This window comes from Oryx dammah, unplaced genomic scaffold, assembly GCF_014754425.2.
Source record: "Oryx dammah isolate SB20612 unplaced genomic scaffold, SCBI_Odam_1.1 HiC_scaffold_22, whole genome shotgun sequence".
NCBI lineage: Eukaryota > Metazoa > Chordata > Mammalia > Artiodactyla > Bovidae > Oryx > Oryx dammah.
The window spans coordinates 41227116-41252333 of NW_024070206.1; the positions used below are offsets into that span (position 1 = coordinate 41227116).

A 25218-nucleotide genomic window follows, 5' to 3' on the forward strand; every position below is an offset into this window, starting at 1 on the left:
AAAAAATATTCCCCCTGCAAGCTGTGGTTCAGGACTAAATCTGGGTACTTTTAACTCTAAGAGTTGTTATCTCCAGCCTTTTACAGAAGGGTTTTGTCCAAACTGTGACGTACGGAATGGCCTCACGCTAAGAAGGAATTGTCAGTATCTATAAATACTGTTTGTCCTCGAGATTTTTTAATCTATTTGATGTTTGTGGCAATACCAAGTCAGCTACTCAAGTATTTTGTCCAGTGTCAGTCAAACTTGAAGCCATCCTATCCATTTAAAAAGAGAGTATTTTAAACTTTAATCAGAACACAGGAAATATTTTGTGTGTACATAATATGCATTTGTGGAAGGTTATTTCAGTATGCTTTCAGAAAGATAAATAGCAAATGTCATTTTCCTCTTCAGAGAAGGGGTAAATAGAGAGTAAGAAAATGTTTGACTGAAGTCACACCTTAAGTGGTTATCTACATCAGAAAAAGGAATACTGGACTTGAATTTAGACACAGTTACAAATTAACAAAATAGCATTGGTGTTTCCTTTTTCCTTAGGGAGAGGGGAGGAGCAGTGGCTCTTATAGAAGCTAGAAACACTTCCATCATATATTAAGTTATTATCATCCATCAAATCAGTTGGAACCAGCAAAGTGTTCTAACATCCTTGTCCTAGTACATAACCGAGTTATTCAATTGGAAAGTCTAAGTGTAGAAGAAGAAAGGCCATAAGAGGATGCGCTCAAGAGAACTGATGAAGCATCTTTCTGGAGCCTTTGGACCAGAACACAAAGCAGGTGTGACATAAGGGTTTTTCTTCGCCTGGTTTGTTATCATTCTTGGAAGCATTCCACTAGTTCCCGGTTAATGGTCTCATCTTTTCACCGGGTCCCCCTTTTCAAATGCTCACAGTAATTTTTTGCTGATCCCTAATATTTAGAATATTTCAACAGCTGGGGGAAGAATAAAATATATAATCACACATCCAGATGTTTGTCCTGCACCAAATGCTTGGCACATGGTCCAAACATGCCAGGGGTTGACTCGCTTTTTCGTTCTTTATCTTTGTGGGGTCATATGCTAATAATTCATTTCACATTTCTGTAGCACTTAGCTGCTTCCTTCCAAATGCTGCTCTTTAATACCTTGTGGTGCATCTCGGTAAAGAAGGGAGATGCTCTTGTCCATACTTCATGGAGGCTTGGATAGATGGGGATGTACTTCAGATCTGGCTGATGCCATGCTGGGAGTAAAAAAATCACTGTTTCACTCCCAGCCCAGCCGTTCACTGTGCCATGGTATCTGTGGTGGTGCTCCCAAGAATCCCATGCTATCCCCTCACGACCCTCTCCCCAGTATCTATCAAAATCGTGACCTACATTTCAGAATTATATTTACAAAGAAAAAGGAACAGCAAATATTTATTCCTGAATTATGTATTCCTTAGGGTTAAAAGTTACTTTGTGAGTTCTTACTTGAATTCTTTTAATAACAAAATATATGAAAACATTAAAGCTTTCTCTCCCTTTTCCCTTACAAAATATATTTACAAAGAGGGAAGAGTTAATGGTAAAATACCTGTAGCATTATGTGGCATCTAGTGAGATCTTTCAGCCAAAAACCTTCCCAGCTAAATCTGCTGTAACTTTTGTGTAAATCACACCACTCCTCCCACCATCAGGTCAGTGTGTGCTTGAATTATTTTTCCATCTGGCCCTCTTGTGGTTCATAGCAGGTGTTTGTCCCATTGGTGCCTAAAACTGGTGGTGGTGATCTGAACATTTTTCCTTTGTGTCGAGCTGCCAGGCCCAAACACATTCATGTGCTTTCGTTTGCGCTGTGCTCTAATTAATGGAGACAATTAGCCCCCAGTTTAGGTAGCCATGGAAGGACTGTTCTCTTCATCCGTTGCTTTAATGATTATTTTTTAAATTTTATTTATTTATTGGCTGCACTGGGTCTTCATTGCTACAGAGATGGCTTTCATGGCTTTCTTTGGTTGCGGAGAGGGGGCTTCTCACTGCAGTGCTTCACAGGGAACCAGAGCTTCAGTACTTGTAGTTCCTGGGCTCCAAAGCACAGGCTCCGGAGTTGTGGTACACGGGCTCAGTTGTTCCACGGCATATGGGATCTTCCCGGGCCAGGGTTTGAACCTGTTTTCCCTGCATTGGTAGGCAGAGTCTTATCCCCTGGACCACCAGGGAAGTCCCATTGCTTGAATGATGCTTTCCTTATTTTCACCGAGCCCTCATGGTATCCATCAGAATATCTATCCAATAAATGTGTTTCCTGTTATTTTAAAGCATTCACAGATGACTCTGGAAACAAACAAGTTTTCCTCACTAGGTAGAGAAAAGGTGCAATGTTCTTTCGGAATGGAGTTCTTCGATGTGGCTTTAAGGAAATTATTCTGAGGATTGAAAACAGTGATAATCTAGGAACTCCCTGGCAGTCCAGTGTTTAGGACTGCACTTCTAATTCCAAGGGCCTGGGGCTCAATCCCTGGTTGGAGAACTAAGATCCTGCAAGCCACTTAATATGGCCAGAGGGGGAAAAAAAAAGATAATCTGTGGGCCCACAGTGAAGTCAAAGCAGCAAGGTAAACTATTATGCCAGTGGGTATCAGATCTTGGTAACCTGTTTCATGGAAACAAAGTGGAGAAAATAGCTGATCTCGAAACCAGGTGTTGACGGTGGTCCCTGCAGGATGTCTCAGGGTTGAACTGCCTTCCTTGGAGGCTAGAACTGTGTTCTTCCCAGGCTCCCTGGCTCAAATACCAGAGTCCCCCCTGAGGCTAAATGAGAGAAATGACCATTTCCCAGGAGAAGGAAGATGCTGTCAAGAGTTGATAAGGTGATTTCACTCATTAATATAGCCATGAAAGCACACGTAATGGCTAGATTAATTTTCTTATTTTGAGCTCGGTACTCTTTATTTTACACACAGAGCTAGCATGTTAGAGATGCATTTAGAAATTTACCATACTCTATTAATTCTATGTCAAGGAAAAATATGTTCAACAGTATGATTTTTTTTCTGCCTGTAATTGATTCCTACATATTTCCAAATGTCTTACTCTTTGGCACTGGAATTATAAAATGTGGCTTATGTGGTCACGGCCTATTCACCAGCACTCAGCTGGAGGCACTTACAGAAATTATGGGCATGGTAAACTGATATTTTCTCTAAGCCAAGAATAGAACCTAGGTCTCCCACCTTGCAGGCGGATTCTTTACCAGCTGAGCCACCAGGGAAGCCCAAGAATACTGGAGTGTGTAGCCTATCCTTTCTCCAGGGGAACTTCTTGACCCAGGAATAGAACCAGGGTCTCCTACATTGCGGGTGGATTCTCTACCAGTTGAGCAACCCGGGAAGCCCCTAAGTGTTTACAGTAAATGTTACAGTAAGCGTTTACTGGTAAATATGATAATTCTTCTAGTCTTCTGATCTTCACACCTGGAAATAAAATATAGACATACAATAATGGCATGAAATGTTCAGTTTGTTTCAGTGAATCATCATTTTTCCTCATTTTCATTCATCATGGCTACTGTCATCGTTACCAGTCACTGACTGAGCATCTTTGTTACCTTCATTGTGTAACATATTTTCAGTGCCCTTCAGGCAAAAAGGTGCTCTCCTAGGTTACCCTGTCCACAGGGTAGAGATCAGAAACATCTGGCATCCTGTTTCCAGCTGGCAGAGGAGCGATGGAATATCATCCATCATCAGCCTAATGCATGCTGGTTCCCTTGCATAAAGCTTCTGGACACCTCCAGTCCAGGATTTCGTGAGCTGGCAGGAAACTAGATTCCTGGTGGTTCTGTGACTCAGGGCTGCCCCACCTCACCTGACTGCTGCTACTTAATGCCATTTGTTCAGTGAGACAGAATCTCTCAGGGACTCAACCCAAGGGCAAGGCCAGGGCCCTGCCTGCTGTGCCTGCTGGGGAACATTTGACAGCCTTTGTGAATCATGGGAGTTTTGTGCTTGCCATTTCTCAGTTTCTAAAAAAAAGGAACAGATAATACTTTCCCATTTTTCCTCTTACAGAGAATGACAGTTGCCTGCAGTGTGTCTTCTTGTACCATTTTATAAAACATTAAATAGTCCTGAGTTTATTTGAAGCAAAGTATAAATCCTACTGAAGTTTACTTAAGTAAAGATAAGGCCCAGAGTGGCATTGGGACTGTTGTTAAAGCAGGATATTACATGAGTGCCATGATAATCTCATGGATGACAAATAGGCATCAATATCTGCCAAAGGTCTGAGACTTCACCCTACTTAAAAGCTAGTAAGTTAGCCCGCCATGATCTCATGGATGTTGGCAGAAGACACGAAACTCCTGGGTCAGAAACAAAGGACTTTATTACTCACAGCGATAGCAGTAGCCAAGATAGCAGCATTTGTGCCATTTCTGCAAGTCGCAGTTTCCACAAGGTGATGTGAATAAGCCCATGTGACACCTGCATACACACTGAGTGGAACCCTGAGTTTAAGGATCTCAAATCTTTATTGGGCAGTAAGCGCATCTTCCCTTTGTCCCAGAGGGAGACGTGATCTCGCTCACAGTGGGCGATAAACCAAGTAGTGGTTGGTTCCAGTGGGAGACTGTCTCTGTCTTACAAGGCTGTTTTCTATGCATACCTCCTTAGAAGGATGGTCCAGAATCAAGGCTATGGTGGCTTTGCTTGTAAGACTCCAGAAATGAGAGACCCATGGAGAATTGTTTCCAAGATTGGGGTTATGGTGATTTTTAACCGACCTTTATCATCAAAGTTTCATTCTAAAAACTGTGTAATGTAAACAAAAAATCCAAGTTTGAAACAGCCGTTGGCTTGTTTGTTCCTGTTTGACAAGAAGAAGTATCAGGAGCTGTAAAGCCCAGTCTGGAGCAGGGGCTGTGTGCGTCTGGAGGTGCTCCAGGGCATCCGGAGAGACAGGAGTGCCTTTCATCCCAGGGGAGAGCCTTGGGTAAGTGTTTCCAGCTACAGTCAGAAGGCCTCCCCGGGCGGAGGCTGTGGTACAGCAAAGAAGAGTAACTCTCAGGTTTCTTCTTGCCTCCTTCTCTGTGCTCAGGACTTCGCTCTCTCCTCTGCCATCTCCATCTCCCCTCTTTCCCCCCACAGCGCCCCTCCTCCCCCATACCCCTGTCTTCCCCCACCCACTCCCACAAGGCCTTTGTACAAAATGATACAACACCGACAGTGAGGCAGGATAATCAAACACTGGTTTTCCAGTCCCTAAAAGGATGCTTTTTCAAGACCTTTCCTGAGTTCCACAAATCTTTAGAACTTTCCAAAGCTGTGAGATCTTCTAAAGAAGCCACCTTCACCAGATACACTGGGAAGTTCCAGGAGCTTTTTGTTGACTTTCTAGGTTCAGCAACTCTGTCTCTTTCTTCTAGAACTCTCTAGACTCGAACGTGTTATTGGGCTTTCATGTCGTCATCGTCTTCTGTCATTGTGATTTCATCATCTTGTCTCACATTTGTCCTCATTTTGTCTCAATCTTCTTACCGACTCTTTCTCTAGCTGCCCCCTAGGTGTCAGATTTTTCCAGGATTCCTTCTCCAGCAACCCCCTGTGTTCACGCCACACCTCCTGCACCTTCATAGGCCCATCTGTGATTTTTAGCAACCTGCCGAGTGCTGAAATCCACCGTGTCTGCCTCTCCAGCTGTGGCCTTCCTGAGCTCAGGACTCATGTATCCAACCTCCTTAGACATCACCATCTGAATACTCCTTAGACACTTCGGACTTGCCAAGTACCAGCCAGGGGCATTTTGATGGGAGGTGTCCCTCATCTCTCCCCCGTGAAACTAGCAAATCTGCTCATACCGCTTAGTCCTTGTCTGGTTAAGACCATTTCTCTTGGCCTCCTTATTTAAGTTGGAAGCAGATAGGTAACTTTGACTTCTCCCTTGATGCTTACCCCTACATCTCGTCAGTCACCGAATGTCGATGTGCTCTTTTCCCTCAAATCAGCCCTCTCCCTTGTCTCCCCATTGTCAGTGCTTCAGTCCAATCTTAACCATCTCTGATCTGGACCATTTCTGTAGCTTCTACTATATCTCACCTCCCCAGGTTCTTCTTATAGCCCAACCCCTCCCCCAAAAAAAAATCATGTCTATACCATGATTTTAAAACCTGTTAGTGGCTCTCCATCATCTACAACATGAACTTAAGACCTTGCATGGCACTCAAGACTCTTGGGTATCCCATCCCCACAATGAGTCTCTTATGACCATTAACACCGCTACATGTTACGCTCCATCAGGACCAAACCACCCTCAGGGTGGAAAGGTGTCTTGTTCTCTCTCTCTCTTTTTCTCTTGAGCCATTCTTGAATCTCCTGTGTCTTTGTGGTTTAAACAACTTGCTGCATCCAGTGTGATTTAAGAGTCCAAGGACCTGTAGTTGGAGAGAACGTGGCCCGTGACTGTAAGCCCAGGACTTCTCACAGCGTTCCACTGAAGCTCAGTGAAAACTGGATTGTTGGAACTCTGAGGGCGGGTGTGGGATCTTCAAGGTGGTATCTTCCAAAAGCGCTTTTGAAAGTAATTTTGAACATATATGGATTTCATCTTAAGGGGTGGTTTAGGCCCAAGCCTGTTTGAAAACTCTGGCTCTCATTTTGAGGACAAAGCTGGGCTGTATTTTAAAGGCATACAAATTCATTAGACTGGTAAATCGGTATTTTGCAGGTAATATGTGTCTTTTTTGGAATAAGCCGAAGTGGACTGAATTTGGACCCATCCTAATGAACCTGTTCCTATAGAGCAATGATTCTCAGCCAGGAGTGGTTTTTGCTCTCAGGGGACATTTGGTAGTGTCTGGAATGGCAACCCACTCCAGTGTTCTTGCCTGGAGAATCCCAGGGACGGGGAAGCCTGGTGGGCTGCTGTCTCTGGAGTCGCACAGAGTTGGACACGACTGAAGCGACTTAGCAGCAGCAGCAGCAGGAGATGTTTTTGGTTGTCAGAACTGGGAAGGAGCTGCTATTGGTCTCCAGAGGGAAGAAGCCAGGAATGCTGCTGAATATCCGACAATGCATAGGACAATAGGCTGCAGCCCCCCTGCCCACAACAAAGATGTATCTGACCCCAGATATCCAGAGTACTGAGTCTGAGAAATCTGGCTCCAGAGCGAATCTGAGTGAACAGCTTAGAAAGAATTGGCCCAACACCAACGGCAAAATCTAAAGAATTTTCAAAGTTGTGAGCATTTTCTCTTGGGCCCTTTTTCACGTTTATATGATTAAACCACAAGTTTAAAGTCCATGGTGTTAGTTATTAGCTCTGAACTGAGGAGGTCCCTGGAATCCACACCATTTGGAGCAGCTATCATAGGACTGGCTGGCCCAACCCTCAGTTTCATAAGACCTGCCAGAAAGCCAAGTCCTGGCAAAGTCATCGAGACACCATCACAGACTGAAATCAATTGAAGCCACCCAAAGACTTATTAAATTCAGATCTTTCTACCAGCCGTTTATCTCTTCAAAGAGAAATTGCATGACAGGGGATTCCAGTTGGACACTCTGGACTCAGCTGTCAGGGACATTGATGAGAGCAGAGCTGGAACTTTCGTGCCCACTTTTTTTTTTTTTTTCGGGAATGGTTATGTACTTGTCTTTGTGGCTTAAGTCACCCACCACACAGTGTAACATCATGATTAACAGCCCAGGCTTTTCAATCAGGCCAATCCAAGGTCAAATCCCAGCTCCGCTCGTCATAAGGGTCTGTTGGAAGTAGGTGACGCATGCTCAAAGGGCCCACGGGCAGGCTGTGAAGGGACCATGTGCAAAGGTGCAGAGTGGGACCTTCAGAGTGCACGGAAGTGCCTAGAGACGAGCAGCAGGGGGGAACTGCCAACACCATTTCTGCCTCCAGGCCTGGAAAAGCTTAAGGGAACAGCTCGGGCTGGGTAAGAGCCGTAGCCTTGGGAAGGGAGCCCTGAGGACAGAAATCCTGGCCTGACGTCTTCTGCCCAACTGGCCCCTCATAAAGAGCAGGAACATAAACACAACAGCCTCTCCTTCCTCCTGCGTTTGCAGGTGCCTCCCAGGGCTGATCCACCTGGAAGTGAGAGGGAAAGCAAATGCAGGAGCGCCTCCCTACAGAGGCTGGCCTCCCAGGGCACAAAGCAAGAAAGAGAATGGGTCTTGGAGCAGGCCAAGAGTATCCAGCATGCTGTGTGGCCCTGGATGAGTTACTTAACCTCTCTGAACACCATTCCTCGTTTCTCACATGGGGACATTAATCTTCACATCGTTGGTAAGAGAAGTAAATAGGGTGACGTGCCCCTGTTTCCTGGGACAGCACCCATGTGTCAGAGGCACTCTGTAGATGGTAGCTTTTGTTTTTAATTCACTTAAGGCCAAGCAGAGCCTGAGGTCAGGTAAGATCAGATGAGAAGTTAGTGCGGGGCTAAGAACTAGCTAGTCTGAGTTGATGTCTGCCCTAGCTGACTTGAAATAGGGATGAACTGCCTGAAATCTTCAAGACCTGCTCGCTCCTCTTCTCTTGCCCAGTTTTGTGATCTGTATCAAGGACATCCCAGTTGTTAGACAGGGCACCCTTTTCTCTTATCTCAAAAAACACAGTTATGTTTTTCCTCTTCCCCTGTGGTTCTCAGGTTGATGGTTCTCATCCCAGCTCCCAACCTCTCTGCTGTAACATCTGTTTCCTTTGGATAAAGACTCCCTTTTAGTGGTTGTGCTCAGTTTATGAGTCCCTCCCCACAGGCTGGCAGCAACCCAGTTCCTTGTTACTTCTTTTGAATATACTGTAGATCTCTTCCTTCCTATTGTATCTTCCACATTCTGTAAATTATCCCGTGTGTGTGTGTGTGTGTGTGTCCGATTCTTTGCAACTCCATGGACTGTAGCCCACCAGGCTGCTCTGTCCATGGAATTCTCCAGGCAAGAATACTGGAGTGGGTTACCATTCCCTCCTCCAGGGGATCTTCCTGACCCAGGGATCGAACCCAGGTCTCCCTCATTGCAGGTGAATTCTTTACTGCCTGAGCCAGCAGGGAAGCCCACATTATCCCCTACCATATCTCATTTTAATGTTTAACTGTTTGGCTGGGTTGGGTCTTTGTTGTAGCACACAGGATCTTTGCTGTGGCGTGTGGGCTTAGGTGCTCCGCAGCATGTGGGGTCTTAGTTCCCTAACCAGGGATCAAACATGCATCTTTTGCATTGGAAAGTGGATTCTTAACCACTGGACTGCCAGGGAAATCCCCCATATCTCCTTAGAGAGTTTTTTTTCCTTTCTCCTCCCTTCTACTCCCCCACTTCCAACCTTAAAATTTAAAGTTCTCTGAATCAGGTCACTGCAGGTTCTGGCCAAATGCATTTTTCTGGCCTTTGCTAAGCGTGTCCTCGCAATGCCAAGACCCCATCAGTCTGCTGTCTCAGGATGTGGTCCAGGAAGACAGATCCCAGCTCTGGACGCCTTCTGTGTTGCCAAGCAGTTCTTGCCATGTCCTCATTTCATTTCCAAGCTTGCACCCACTGCGGGGAGAAGGGTTGTCTGGCACCTGGACCTAAGCCTTTGCAGTTTCCCTCCACCCTCGCTTTCTGAGAGAAGTGAGAGACCCTTCCCCACAGAGAGGTTGGGGTTTAGTAGACAGTTTGTGCTCTGGCCACTGGCCTGCAACACTCCGTGCCCCTTGGATACGAACACACTGCCCTCCCCCACCCAGGGGATGCCTTGCCCATGTGTTCTTCCAGTGATGCCCTTTATGCATTTTCTTCTCCTCTTGAGCCCCACCGGCTGGCATTTACCTCTTTCTCCTCAGCCTCTTTGTCTGCAGGGTTTGCTTCCTGAATGTTCACCCCACACTGACTAGGAGTCTCCCCCCAAAGCTACCGGCCCATCTCAGCTATCCCTGCGGGAACTGTGGTTTGTCTGTGACGTGGGTATACTCAGGAGTTCTCTTGGGTCAAGTGGGACATGGCTCTTCTCTTCCTAAGCACCCATCAGCCCCCGCAGTGTGAAGTCCCAGGTCCCTAACTCACCCTCGAGGCTTGTTGCCCCAGCCCCTGACCCCAGACATCTTTCATTCCTCCTGCTTGCCCCATGCTCCTGGTCTCTGCACGTGCTTCTCCCTCTGCCCAGAACTCTCATGCTGAGTTTTCCCTCTTTAGTTCCTTTTCACCCTTGAAGACTGTGGTTAGTACCATTTTAGTACAGGGTCTTAGGACCCTTCCCAGGCTTTGCCAGAAACCCTTGCCAGACCCTCCAAGGGCACCATGCCTTTCCTCTTAGAATATCCATCATGCTTATAAATATTTGTCTATCGTGGCTGGTGGGAACTGAGGGGCTGGGGTTTTCCCTGTGTCCTCTGATGGTCGGGTTTGCCCACCTTTGCTGTACGGAAGTCACGGGTGTTGTGTCGGATCTCTTAGCATCTCTGTAACCTCTGTGACAATAAGAACAAGATCTGTGGTGCTGGATCTGGGTTGTGTGTCTGTGTGCTTCTCACCACTGACACCATTTCTGGGTGTCCATGAAATGTGAGGAATTTTCATCCCTCAGTATTGGCAAATGCCTTAGCTCCCTGAGAACTTTCCCTGCAGGCCTGCGTGGTTCCTCCTGTTTCCCGGGGACTCAGCCAGTGTGGATGGTACTTTCCCCCAGTGTGCTGGGAGAGCAGCAGGCGTGGCTTGGGGTGGTGACTCCAAAGGAACAGCTGTGTGTTTGTGGAGGGGACTGTTGGTGATAGCTGCTGCTGCTAAGTCACTTCAGTCGTGTCCGACTCTATGTGACCCCATAGGCGGCAGCCCACCAGGCTCCCCTGTCCCTGGGATTCTCCAGGCAAGAACACTGGAGTGGGTTGCCATTCCCTTCTCCAGGGGATCTTCTCGACCCAGGGATCGAACCCAGGTCTCCTGCATTGCAGGCGGATTCTTCATCGTCTGAGCCACCAGGGAAGCCCTATCAAGGATCTGCTGCTGCTGCTGCTAAGTCGCTTCAGTCGTGTCCGACTCTGTGCGACCCCATAGACGGCAGCCCACCAGGCTCCCGCATCCCTGGGATTCTCCAGGCAAGAACACTGGAGTGGGTTGCCATGTCCTTCTCCAATGCGTGAAAGTGAAAAGTGAAAGTGAAGTCGCTCAGTTGTGTCCGACTCCTAGTGACCCCATGGACTGCAGCCCACCAGGCTCCTCCATCCATGGGATTCTCCAGGCAAGAGTCCTGGAGTGGGGTGCCATTGCCTCCTCCATTGGTAATAAAGGTGCGGACAAAGAGAAAGCGAAGGGGAGCAGAAATGTTCTGGAGTTCAGTGTCTAGTTTTGGGGTGTTTCCTAAGTGTCCATGAGAACTTTCTGAGCAGGTAGTGGTCCCAAGACCACACTGGGGGCCCTTGGACGTGAAAGGAAAGCAGAGTCTTGTCCTCCAGGTTACTCGTGCCTCGCTGTTCCTGGGCTTGATTAATGCAGCTCGAGGAGGACTCAGCTGTGCATCTTGTCCAGGGGCTTCTTACTCGTTTCTCAGGTCCCTCACTTGGCTGCCTGGCCCCATACCACTGTGACCCCACTGATGCGATTTTATGGCCTGTCGCCAGCCCAGTGGTGAGCCCTCTGAAGCAGGAGTATGCGTTGTGTCCTGGACACACCTGTCACCTGTTGTATTCTGTGCAGAAGGTGTCAGGAGGGAGCAGCCCAGGCGTATGCCCCCTGTCCCCTCCCTGCTCCGTCTTTGGTGGTTTGGCTTGATGGACTGTGTGTGAGTGTTCTTTAATTGGTTTGTCAATAGAATAGCATCACACACTGCAGATCTGCAGTGAGGCCTTATGGACACTGAGCCTGCATTCTGGTCAGGACGTAGTTTTGGAGACGACGGTCACCCCAGCAGTGATGAAAGAGAGACAGCACCCCAGTGGTCAGATCACACATTTAAATATCTGCTCCAGGAAGTAAGGCCTGAATAGAGCGGGAGGAAAGTACACTGTTTATTCCCCAGAGTGTGTGGCTTTCTAGAGCTTGCAGGTCCCTTGCCTCACTTGTCCCTAAAGTCCCTGGCTGATCAGGAGCCAGAGTCCCTGCTTAAAATGGAAGGACATGTGACAGTGGAGTGTGTGTAGGCTGGAGCCAGACAGCCGTCAAATGATGGATCCTTCCTGCTTTGTCTGCCAGTCTGCTGGGGATGGGGAGTAGACACAGGCTGATGGCAACCAACTGCCGTCTCCCCGTCAGTGATAAAGCCCCACGGAGACACCCTCGCCAGTTTTCGCCATATGCTCACCAATTCAAACTTAAATGCACGCCACATGCTAGGCTGTTGGAAACACATTTTCATTTTGATGTGGCTATTCTGAAGTAAATGTGTGTAAGAACATATGCTCTCTGTCAACCCAACGATGACACTGCTGTTGCTAAAACTATGCTTTTGCTGTGCTGGTAAAATGAGGAGAGTTGTGTATCTCTTTGCTAACTACTCTATTATCAGATGAAAAGGCAGTTACTGTACAGAGTCCTTCAACACCGGAGGGAAGTTTTCTCAAAGGTCTGTTTACTCTCTCCCTGTACCCAGCTCAGTTTTTGCTTTTAAGGAAAAACACTCGACATACCCATTCCCGGGCACACAGGCTCACAGCTGTATGCCCTTTAGTTTCTCCCTCTGTTGCTGGCCAGTGCGTCTCAGTCTGGAAGCTGCTCTCACAGGACCAGACGGGGCTTCCAAAACCAGCCCTCCTGGGGACACCCCAGAGGGACACCCAACAGACTGCAGAGGACCTATGCCACTTCACCCTCATCTCCTCCATTCTCCCAGGAAGCCGGTGCCTGTCCTAGGCTGGAGCCCCCAGCAGAAGGCTTGCAAATGTGTCATCAAGCCCAGGGAGGGGGTGGTGGACAGAAGTCCCTTCGTGCTGTACATCCAGTTCCCACCTAAAAGGCCCTGGGGCAGTTTTGGGAAGAAGATCACTTCTCTGGGGTGGCTGGAAGTTACCCAGCACATAAGGAGAGGCTGGCATCTCATCTCTCTACTGTCTCCCTCTCCAGTTCCCAGACTCATTCTCCAGGGAAGACAGCCTGAGAGCAGATGAGGGGTGGGGGTTCTGGACCCAGTGAGGCCTGGCAGAATGGCTTCTTGCTGGGATGCTGAAGGGCAGCTGGGCCCCCTGCCCAGCGAGGCCTGAGCTTTTCTCTTGCACAGGAATTAATGCCACTGCCTGATTTGCTGGGGGGCTGCGCTGGGTGCCCTGTTCCAGCCATCCCTGCTCGCCTGAGCTGGCAGGTTGTCCCCACAAAGAGAGAACCCCCAGCCCCCGTCATCTGCCTGTTCTTAGGTGTCTGGGCAGGCCCCTCCCACTTCTCCCATGCACAGACCCTGCCTGAATCTCTGAATTGCTTCGAGCAGTATGTGTGTAGACTCAGAACACGGGCTATTGGTGGTTCTGCCAGGATTCCAGCCATGTGGCTCTGCCCAGCCCTCAGGAGTGACTGCTCCTCACCTGGCCTTCATGGAAGGCTTCATATATATATATGTATATATATCCCCAATCATTTTGCTGTCCATTCACAGCTCACAGCTGAGAGGGTTACTCAGTAAAAATATGCATATGGCAGCCTGTGTCATTTCCTGGCTTCTAGGGGATGACATCCATGGAACCTGAGCCACAAATCTCCAGCCTTGACAGGTTTACAGAGTTATTTGCCTGTGGGCGATTCTTATAGATAGCTTCCAAGTGTATGGACTAACATCACATTGAAAGTGAAAAAGTAAAAGTGTTAGTTGCTCAATTGTGTCCGACTCTGTGAGCCCATGGACTGTAGCCCGCCAGTCTCCTCTGTCCATGGAATTCTCCAGGTGAGAATTCCACTATAGTGGGTAGCCATTCCCTTATCCAGGGGATCTTCCTGAACCAGGAATCAAACCTGCATTTCCTGCATTGCAGTCAGAGTCTTTCCTGTTTGAGCCACCAGGGAAGCAAACATCACATTATGAGCAGACATAACTCAAGCAAAGGGTGACAGACCTCACTGGTTTAGTCACTGATAAAAGCTCTGACTGGGACCCCCCTGGCGGTCCAGTAGTTAAGACTAGATGCTCCCACTTCAGGGGCATGGGTTCTATCCCTAATCAGGGAACTAAGACCCCACATGCCACACAGCTCAGCCAAAAAAAAAAAAAAAAAGTAGAATTACCCAGTGAATATTTATTTATGTCAACTGGATATATTTTATATCAACTGATAACTTAACATCAGACTGCTCTTTGCTAATCAGCTTGATTCACCGTGAACTTATTTCCTCTTTCCCTGAAGAAGCAAAAGGTTCATGTATCTGTCTGCTGTTGCTGCGTAACAAGTTACCACAAACATAGCTGTTCAAAACAGCACCCGTTTATTACTTCATGGTTCCCATGAGACAGAAACCCAGCCTGGCTAACTGGGTTCTTGGCCAGGAGTATCTCAAGGCCATAGTTAAGGCTGTAGCTGGTGGGGCTCTTATTGGGAGTCCTGGGAAGAGTCCACCTCCAGGGTCTTTCAGGTTGTTGGCAGAATTCAGTTCCTCGTGCTTGCAGGACTGAAGTCCCTGTTCCTTGTTGGCTATTGGCCAGGAATCATCCTCAGCTTCTAGAGGCCAACACATTACTTGTCAATGGGCCCTTCCATCTTTAAAGCCAGCATGGTCAGGACAAATACTTCGTGTGCTTCTGATCTCTCTGACATCCTTTTCTGGTGCTAATGAGAAAACACGCTGTGTCTAAAAGGCTCACCAGGTTGGATCAGACCCACCTGAGAGATCTCTGTATTGTAAGGTCGAGCGACTTGAGACATGAATGCCAGCCACCATCCCCTTTCCCACAGTGTTTGATTGAATAACCAAGTGACGGGAGTCTCAGGGCCACTTTCAAATTCTTCCTGCCTCACGTCTGGTCTCCCTTTCACTCAACATTGCCTCGAAATTCCTGTCCTCACTGTAATCTCCGCTATTGTCTCCCCCAGCCAGCGCCGGGGAGCCTGGGCCTGAACAGGAGGCAGACGTGGAGGCAGAGGTGGGGCAGGTGGCCGATGAGGCCAGCCAGGAGCTAGCCCCTGCCGGCGCGGGAGCCGAGAGTGAGGCGGAGCGGGCCCTGGAGCCCGAGCACGAGGAGCGAGCCTCCCTGAGCGAGAAGGAGCGGCAGAATGAGGCGGTGAACGAGCGTGACAACTGCTCGGCCTCCAGCGTCTCATCCTCCAGCAGCACGTTGGAGAGGGAGGACAAGGAGGACAAGCTCTCCCGGGACAAGGGCACTGGTAAGGAACCCCCCATCCAGGGCACCTGGCTCAGTTGACCTGCTGGCCCAGCTCGCCCCCCAGACGGTGCCCCGTGTCTGGAGGAGGGTGCATGTCTGCACTCAGCCAGCCAGCAGCTTCCTGCCCCCCAGCTGGGCTCCCTCTCTCTGCCATGCAGCGGCACCATCACTTTACAGCTGGGAAAGGGCCATCAGGGACTTCTCCTGAGGAATGAGCCCTAGCAGAGAAATTCCTCAGCTTCCTTCTAACTATTAAACGGTCAACAGTAAGTGTGGCTGTTTTCTGGTTGACATTTAGAGACAAGTTGTGTTGTTATCTGGTCCCTTGAAAGAGTTAATTTTTCAGTGAAGTATGTTGATGCTTTTCAACTGTGGTGTTGGAGAAGACTCTTGAGAGTCCCTTGGACTGCAAGGAGATCCAACCAGTCCATTCTGAAAGAGATCAACCCTGGGATTTCTTTGGAAGGACTGATGCTAAAGCTGAAACTCCAGTACTTTGGCCACCTCATGAGGAGAGTTGACTCATTGGAAAAGACTCTGATGCTGGGAGAGATTGGGGGCAGGAGGAGAAGGGGACGACAGAGGATGAGATGGCTGGATGGCATCACTGACTCGATGGACGTGAGTCTGAGTGAACTCCAGGAGTTGGTGATGGACAGGGAGGCCTGATGTGCTGCGATTCATGGGGTTGCAGAGTCGGACACGACTGAGCGACTGAACTGAAGTATGTTGAGCCATTGTGACTAAATTCCAGACCAGAGCAACTTTGGTAGAGTGAATTGTATGAGTACTTTTAAAAAGGGCCAGTTCATAGCATGCTGAGGTCAGTTTGATGGGCTCTGCTGGAATGTACATAATTTAGGTAATTTTCTACAGTATACTCAGGACCATGGTTTTCTTCCATATTAAGTACGTGCTTTTTCTTATAGAATCGTACCTTTTTGGTATTATGCCTGATGGTCATTCAGTTTTACCTGTTTGATGGTGACTTTATGTTTAGGGACCAAATGGAATGTTAGTTCTCATTAGGGACTTGGGGAGGGTGCCACAGAGGGTTCTAGAAATTGTAAGTGATTCAAATAATCATTTGAATGATTTTTTAAATTTTTAATTGGAGGAGAATTCTTTTACAATGTTGTGATGGTTTCTGCCATACAACAGTGTGAATCAGCCATAGATATACATATGTCCCCTCCCACCCCCATCACTTGAATTATGATTCGTGTGTGACACCATGGAGTTGGTATTCCGACTCATGACTTGTGTGCAGTGTCAGGAAGCTACCTCTCTTGACAGACACTCCTTACCTGTGGAGACATGTCTTATGGGGCAGCCTTCATTAAGTTACACAGTGACACAGATTCAAGGACCCTACGTCTTAGGCCCAGAAGGCAGCATGAAGGCTCCACAAGGGTCTGCCAATCAGTGGCAGGACCCATGCATGGTGTGTTAGTTCACAGATTAAGAATACAGTCTCCCTGAAGTCTGGACAAGTGAACAAAGATTGAATGAATGAATGAAGCCATAGTTCATTCAGGAGGCCTGTCAGATAGGGGCTTAGTCTAATATTTCAGTTTTCACAATTATATAATTATATTTAGTTATATATATATAAATATATATATATCGGAGAAGCCAATGGCACCCTACTCCAGTACTCTTGCCTGGAAAATCCCATGGATGGAAGAGCCTGGAAGGCTGCAGTCCATGGGGTCGCTAAGAGTTGGACACGACTGAGTGACTTCACTTTCACTTTTCACTTTCATGCATTGGAGAAGGCAATGGCAACCCACTCCAGTGTTCTTGCCTGGAGAATCCTAGGGACGGGGGAGCCTGGTGGGCTGCCGTCTATGGGGTTGCACAGAGTCGGACATGACTGAAGTGACTTAGCAGCATATATATATAGTCTCAATGAAAAGGAAAGGGCTTTGAAGACTTTGTTTATGTCTTAGGAATCATTGCACTGAAAATCTTGTGTCTGGTTGAATATGTGGGTGCCAAAAGGATTACATATACTGATACTGACTTTCTTTCAAAGTCAGATTATAGTTATACTCTCGGATTTTACTTGCTGTTGTTCGCATTTAATGTAATTTTGGTCACAGTACAGAGTGTCGGGTAAGTCGTGTTGATCAGTTTGACCTTAAATCATGTTCATTGCATTATGAGTAGCTTCTAGGATTATTCATCTTAACTAGGTTTAGCAAGCCTAAAACATATCAACAAGTTGGATTAGTAAAAATAAGCCAGGGCAAAGAACTTTCTTGGATCAGATTGCCCAATATCCTTCCAAATAAGGACAACTTTCCAAAAATGGAGACTCTATTCCCAGTGAAGAACCATTGACTTCCTACCAAAAGCTGGTAGTGTCCAGGAATTGGAGCTTTGCAGTGGCTTTTCTGCTTCAGTCTGGTGCTGTTAAGGGATGTGACTGTGTTTATTTGTTGTAGCTTATTGGTTCTTAAAATATCCCACTGCTCACAGCCACCATCAGCAACCAGGAATCAGGGAAGCTCTGTCCTCATAGTTTTTGCTTTTCAGAATCTTCTCAAACAAATCACAAAGGCAATCAAAGTGATTCCTCATCTTTTTCTAATGGTTGTAGCTATTAGCTGAGAATGAATTTGTAGAGCTTGAAAGTGATTCCACTTACTGCAAGTGTGTGGTTTTATTTTTCTTTGTTTTTGGTGTTGTACTCCCTGGCATTAGAATGAGAGGCTTTATCGTTGCATAGATTACACTTTTTGCTGTAGTTACTTCCAAAATTATGTTTTGTCTCTACTTGAATGCAGTGAGGGTGGGGTTGTCTGTCTTGTTCATTGTGAGTCCTTACTTCCTAGCTGGGGACCCGGAACATAATAGGGGCTCATGAAACCACCGATGAATGAAGAAGTATCAGGCTAAGATGGAGAAGCCCCATTACTCCCAGCTCCTCCCTCTTACAACTAAAATATCAACACCCTGGGTATAATAGAACAGCCAATCGTAGAAGGACGCTAAAAGGTGAAAAGAAGGAGGCAGACTGCCTAGGAGTCTTTTGACTTGAACAGCACAGCAGTGAAGCTTCAAGGAACGCTGATTCCCTTAACCAAAGGATGGGGAAAGGCGATGCCTAACAGAGCAGAAAATCTGTGCTGCTCTTAATAAGTGCTCTATCCCAAACAAGGTCTAATGGGAACTATGCCACACTGTCACACCTCTCTTCCAATCCAGGGGTTTCAGTGATACGGAAAAGGAGGCACGTCTTCTGTATACACCCATATGGAAACGGGTGATGGTTCTCCAGGTCCCTCCCCTCCCTCAACCCGGTAGAGTCAGCAGGACTCAGAAGGGAACAAGTCCTCTGTCGCCTGCCCAGTAGAAGCAGATTGCTCTCCATTCCCCTGCTGGGATACTGTTGGCCTAATGGGGAGTTCCTAGTCTATCCCCTGCCTGGGGAAGCAAGTGGATCTCAATTCTTCCAACAGGGTCGAGTCAGTGGGGTCCTGTGGGGATCTGAGCCTTCACCTGGACCACAGTAGGACCACACTTAATGAAGACCTGGCGGAAAGACTAATAGCCTTCTCTCTCTTCCCACCACCACTCTCCTTGTCCTCAGTGGCAGTGAGAGCCCGGGGGAGCCAAGCCTCCGTCCCCATCCAGCATAAACAAGGTAGAATGATGTGGTTGGAGGTGGGACTAGCCATTGGTGGCAACTGGTGGAAAACCGAGCCTTCACTTCACTTGGAGACAGTGAGCCAATGGGAGTCAGTGCTTCGCGTCCACTGGGAAGATGCTGCTGGGGTCAAGGGACTTCAGCCCATCTACATTGAGGGAGTGAGTCAGCCTTCTTCCTGATGACAGTGGGACCCAGCAGGGACCTGAACACCAAAACCTATAAGCTATACCCTGAAAGGGTGAGTATCTGCTAAAAGAGAAGGTTAAATATGACCCAAAGTCTATCCCATAATACTCAACACATTCAGGATATAATCAGAAATCACTCATCATATCAAGAAGCAGGGCATTGACATCTTGAATGGAAAAGACCATCCAGAGATGCCATTATTATGGTGACTGCTTTAAAACCTTTGACAGGTGCCGAGATGATCTGTCAAAAGTTTTAAAGCAGTCATCATAATAATGCTTTAGAGAACAGTTACAAACTCTTAGGAAATACATTAAAAAAGTCTTAGCAAAGAAATTTTCAAAAAAGAACCAAAGGAAAATTATACAACTGGAAAATGCAAGCTGAAATAAAGTATTTGACATACTTTATATTTGATTAGAAACAATAAAGGAAATAATCAGTGTATTTGAAAACAGATCAGTGGAAATTACCAAATCTGAATAGCAGAGAAAAAATAGACTAAAAATGAAAGGAGCCTCAGGGACCTATGGGACTATGTCAGTAAAACTGACCTTCATTTCATCTAAGTCTAAGAAGAGGAGAGAGAATGCAGTGTGGAAAAATGTTTGAGGAAATAATGGCTGAGATTTTCCCAAGTTTTGCAAAAGGCATAAGCCTACAGATTTAAGCTGAGCAAATCCTAACAAGGATAAATCCAAAGAAATCAATACCAAGACAAATGATATCAAATTTATGATAACTAAAAGCCAAATAATACTTTTTTAAGACAAAAAAAAAATGATGTGATACCTATAGAAGAGCAGCAGTTCAGAGGATAGCAGATATCTTGTCTGGATCACGGAGGCCTTTAGAAAGGGGGACAGCATCTGTCAAGCGCTGAAAGACCATAACTGTCAATGGTGAATTACATGTACAGTAAAAGTGGCCTTTAACAATGCGGGAGAAACAAAAACATCCTCAGTAAAGAACAACCAAGAGCGTTTGTCACAAGTGACCTCCCCTTGAAGAATGGCTGAAGTAAGTTCTCTGAACAGAAAGGAAATGATGATAGAAGATGACTTGGGACTCCAGCAAGAAAACAAAAAACAGAATGGGTAAAAATAGGAGTAGATAAAGATGCTATGTGTTTACCCATGTGCTTCTTAAATCATATTCGATGGTTGAAGCAAACATTACATTTGCTTTATGGTGTTCAGCATATGTAGAGGAAATACTTAAGACAGCTGTATTTTTAAAACTGGGAGGGTAAACGGATCTAAATGGAATTAAGGTTTCTGCACTTCAAAGCAGTAAAACATCAATTTGTTTTTGTTTAGTCACTGAGTTGTGTCCGACTCTTTGTCACTTGGGGGACTATAGCCCGCCAGGCTCCTTTGTCCATGGGACTTCCCAGGCAATAATATTGGAGTGGGTTGCCGCTTCCTTCTCCAGGGGATCTCCGGGGCTCAAAACTGCATCTCCTGCATTAACAGGTGAATTCTTTACCACTGAGACATCAGGGAAGCCCAATACCAATAGACTAAATAAGTGAATGTGTATACTGTAATACCTAGAGCAGCTGCCAGGAAAATTACATGAAGCAATGTACTCAAAAACACTATGAAAAAGTCACATTGAAATTCTAAAAAATGTTCAAGCAATCCACCCAAGACCAAGGATGGAGGAACAGACACTGAAACAAGGATCAAACAAAACAAATAAAACAGCACACTCAAGTAAGTCCTAACACAGCAAGTAAAAGAAATTTGAAGAGTGGATGAAAACACCAATCAACTACATGCTATCATATACAACACTCATATCAAATGTAATGACATGGGCAGATGGAAAGTTAAAAGCTGGGAAAAGATGTCATGCCAGCATTAATCAAAGAAAAGCCATATTAATGGCTATGTTAATATCAGATGAAGTAGGAAAGGAAAGGAAAGGAAAGGAAATTGCTAGGGACAAAGAAGTACCCTACGTAATGATTTTATAAAAGACATAAATGAATGAAGAAAGTAAACTTGAAAGCCAGCATTCAAAATGTTACCTGATTATGCTCTTTGCCTTGTCACCAAAATAAGAAATTGCCAGCATTTCCCAATAAATGGATAGAGTGAGGCGGTCTGTTGAGAGAGACTCAGTCACTTTATCTGCCACAACTTCCTGGCATCAAAGCAGTCTCCCTATTTACGGGACTGTTTGAGCAGCTGTAGTGATTTCTCCATCGTGTCCTCAAATGCCACCTCCTGTCTCTTTGATGGTAGTTATCGTCAAAATGTATTTTGTTTGTGAAGCCAGTCTCCAAGAGGACTCAAGACCTTGTTCTGGTGTTGGGCACTTGGTGAGCTTAGGCCACTGTTGAGCAGAGCACAGAGGCCAAAACTACAGTGGAAAAATCAGAGCATTGAGGGCCTTTGGGTTTCCCCAGTAAATGCCTCCTCAAAGATGAAGGCACAGCCACAGGAGAGAGGCCAGCGTCCTTCCCCAGCCTGTCTGATCCAGCTCTTTGGTAGAGAAAAAGCTCATGCTGCTCAAATCCTTGGCCTAGGTCTCTTGCCCCCTCCCCAAATGAGCAGCCACAGAGGCCCTTGGATATCTGATGGAACGCACAGCCTGAAGTGCCCACCGCACAGCTCTGCTGGACCTCAGGAAGCAAACTCGGAGGACTGACGTCCCTGACCATTTATCCATTCATCCACTCATCCTAGATGCTGAGGATACAACAGGGAACAAAACAGACCCAAATGCCTGCTCTTGTAGAGTTTACATTCCGAGGAAGAACACAATTTAATAAATAATTATAATCATTCCAATAATGGGACAAAGGCAGCAATAAACTCAAAGAGGAAAATGTGTGGAAGATCAGACAGTAAGACATGCTTGGGTAGAAAATAAAGCAGGAAAAGATGATGAGCTGTGGGCGAGAGGGAGGTGTGCACAATTTTAAAGAAGGTGGCTGGGGAAGATTTCACTGGGAAGACACTATCTGAGCTAAAACTGAAAGGAAGTTGAGAAGCAAATTGTGTGATTAACTGGGATTGCCCCTGGAGAGGCAAAGGTCCTGAGGTTGGATCACGTGATGCCTGGTGAGTTCTAGGAATGTCAGGTCAGTGCTGTTACTGAAGAGGTTCATGTGTGTATATCTGGGGTGGCGGCAGTGGCGGGGGTGGTGGTAGGAGAGGGAGAAAAAAACATTAAGGTGGGATCATGCATGGCCTGTGAACACTGACAGGTCACCGGCTTTTTGTCCCGGTGAAATGTGGCACCATTGGCAGACTTAGAGCAGAAAGGTAAGTTGGACATTGTAACACATCACATGGCTGTGGGGTTGAGAACTCACTGTAGAGGGACAAACGTGGAAGCTGAAATCAGCTGGATGCTCCCCTGTTGGCAAGCAGCCTCGCGAGTTCAGACTGGGGTTGTGGCAGGAGTAGTGAAAAATGAGATGAGAAAAGTGATTGCATTCTGGATGCAACATGAAGATTAAACTAACAGGACTCTGTTGTGTGGGATGAAAGAACAGTGTACATCCGTGGTGGATTCATGTTGATGTACGGCAAAACCAATACAGTATTGTAAAGTAAAATAAAAAACGTCAAGGATGACTCTGAGGCTTTTGGAATTGGCAGCAATTACATTGGATGGATGAAGTGGCCGCAACTGAGGCCAGAAATGACTGCAGGAGAAGCAGGTTGGGTGAGTGGGACTGAGGGCAGAAGATGGCATTTAAAGGCCTGAGACTGGATGAGAAGGCTGAAGGCTAGGACAGGGAGTGTAGATGGAGAGAAGAGGTCCACAGACACTTAAAGGTTAAAGATAAGGAGGAACCAGCACAGGAGACCGACCAGGAGCAGCCAAAGAGAAGGCAGCAAACCAGCTGAGTACAGTGGCCGGAAGTGAAGGATGAGAGTCAAGGGTGAGAGGGTAACAGCTGCGTCTAGTGCGACAGGAAGGTCATGGGTCACCCAGAAAGGAGCATCTCTGAAACAGAGCAAAAACTTCATTAGACTAGGTTCAAGAGAGAATAAAGAGAGAAATTGGAAATAGCAAAACAACTCTTATATGCAGCTTTATTTTTTTTTAATTTTTATTTTGTATTGGGGTATAGCCAATGAACAACATTGTGGTAGTTTCAGGTGAACCTCAAAGGGACGCAGCCATACATATACATGTATCCATTCTCCCCCTAACTCCTCTCCCATCCAGGCTGGCACATAAGTTTGAGTAGAGTTCCATGTGCTCTACATTAGGTCCTTGTTGGTTATCCATTTTGAATATAGCAGTGTGTGTGTGATCTTCCCAAACTCCCTAACTCTCCCTCCCCCGCCCCAGCTTTACTTTAAAAGAAAGGAGAAAATTTGGATTATAGCTGGAGGGATAAGTAGAATCAAGTGAGGTTTTTTGTTTTCATTTAACAGGTAAAATTATACTGTGTTTATATACCAGTAGGAAGAGCTAGTGGGAGGAGCATGGGAGACGCAGGATGGAGAATCATGGGAGCACATGAGTCCCACTAAGAGGACAGGGGGTCAGTAGGCGCAGGACAGACGTGATCAGTGTTCAGGTGCAGGGGGGTGAGTGGAGGCAGAATGGAGGCCCTGGAAGAGCTCTGACTTTGTCTATTAAATAGTTTTTGAAACAGAAAGCAAGGCGATGCTTGCAGAGGATGAGTTGAGTAGGGGAGCCTAGAGGAAAGAGAAGGTGTATGGAAAGCCATCTAAGAGAGGTCATGGATGGGGCCGCCAGGGAGCATTAAGGGTCTCCTGAAGACTGGAGACCCTTAAGGTGGCCGTATGACCAGTGGTACGGTCTGTGCGTTTCTCCAGGCAGTTTGGCTTCACTGGTGCAGAGGTGGAGTCGGGGGGAAAAGGAGTAATTCTATAGCCTTTCCAGTACCTGCTGTGGGTGAGAGGGCATTTCCTTGACTCCCTGTGTGTAGTTAGGGCAGTTGCCCTGAGTGGGCCCTGACCAGCTATCATGGGTGGGCAGAAAAGGCAGGGCAGTTTTTTCCCATGAGCCTAGGCCAGAGCCACAAGCCGTGTCATACCTATGAGAGTGTTGGGTCCCTAGAGTGGGCCACTGGCCCTTTGACACAGCATCTCTTTCTGATCAAGAGCATCTTGTCAACCGTGACCTTCCATTGCTTTATTTCTGGGTCTTCCTGATTCCTCCTGTGTGAAATGCCCACGTGTTGCCTGGTTGGTTCTTTCATGGCATCGAGACTGGTGTGATGTTCTCATTTTTTTTCTCCTGTGTACTTTCAGGTTTGTGGTCCGTGGGTGTTCAGGATGCCAGTGTAAATGAGCAGTGTGGCGACATCCTCACCAGCAAACGGTTCATGCTGGACATGCTGTATGCCCATAACAGAAAGCCCGCGGATGACGAGGAGAAGGGGGAGGGCGAGGCTGCGAGGACCGCGCAAGGGGCAGAGGCGGTAGCCAGCCTGGCCAGCCGGATATCCACCCTGCAGGCCAGTTCCCTGACCCAGGATGAGAGCGTCAAGAGGGTGGACGTTGGCTGTCTGGACAACCGGGGCAGTGTGAAAGCCTTCGCGGAGAAATTCAACAGTGGGGACCTAGGGAGGGGGTCCGTCTCCCCTGACGCGGAGCCCAATGACAAGGTCGCAGAGAAGACATCAGCTCAGCCCAAGACGGAATCTGACTACATCTGGGACCAGCTCATGGCCAATCCCAGGGAGCTCAGAATCCAGGACATGGATTTCACTGACCTGGGTGAGGAGGACGACATTGACGTCCTGGACGTGGACCTGGGTCACCCCGAGGCCCCAGGGCCACCTCCCCCGCCCCCACCCACCTTTCTGGGTCTGCCGCCCCCACCCCCTCCACCCCTGCTGGACAGCGTGCCTCCCCCTCCAGTCCCCGGTAATTTATTGGCTCCCCCTCCAGTATTCAACGCTCCTCAGGGCTTAGGGTGGCCCCAGGTACCCAGGGGTCAGCCAGCATTCACCAAGAAAAAGAAGACCATCCGTCTGTTCTGGAACGAAGTCCGGCCTTTTGAGTGGCCGTGTAAGAACAATGGCCGCTGCAGAGAATTCCTGTGGTCGAAACTGGAACCCATTAAGGTGGACACCTCCAAGCTGGAGCACCTGTTTGAGTCTAAATCGAAGGAACTGTCCGTCTCCAAGGT

At 47.2% G+C, this 25218-nt stretch overlaps 1 protein-coding gene across 2 annotated transcripts in view; it reads left to right on the top strand.

Annotated features, from left to right (window-relative positions):
* The window catches only part of FHOD3 (formin homology 2 domain containing 3), a 527184-nt gene that overhangs the window by 432287 nt on the left and 69679 nt on the right, over window positions 1-25218 (top strand). For both annotated transcript variants that reach the window (XM_040264875.1, XM_040264876.1), the window contains 2 exons: window positions 14947-15237; window positions 24336-25216. In XM_040264875.1, the coding sequence (XP_040120809.1) occupies window positions 14947-15237; window positions 24336-25216 (1172 nt within the window). The remainder of the gene's footprint in view (window positions 1-14946; window positions 15238-24335; window positions 25217-25218) is intronic.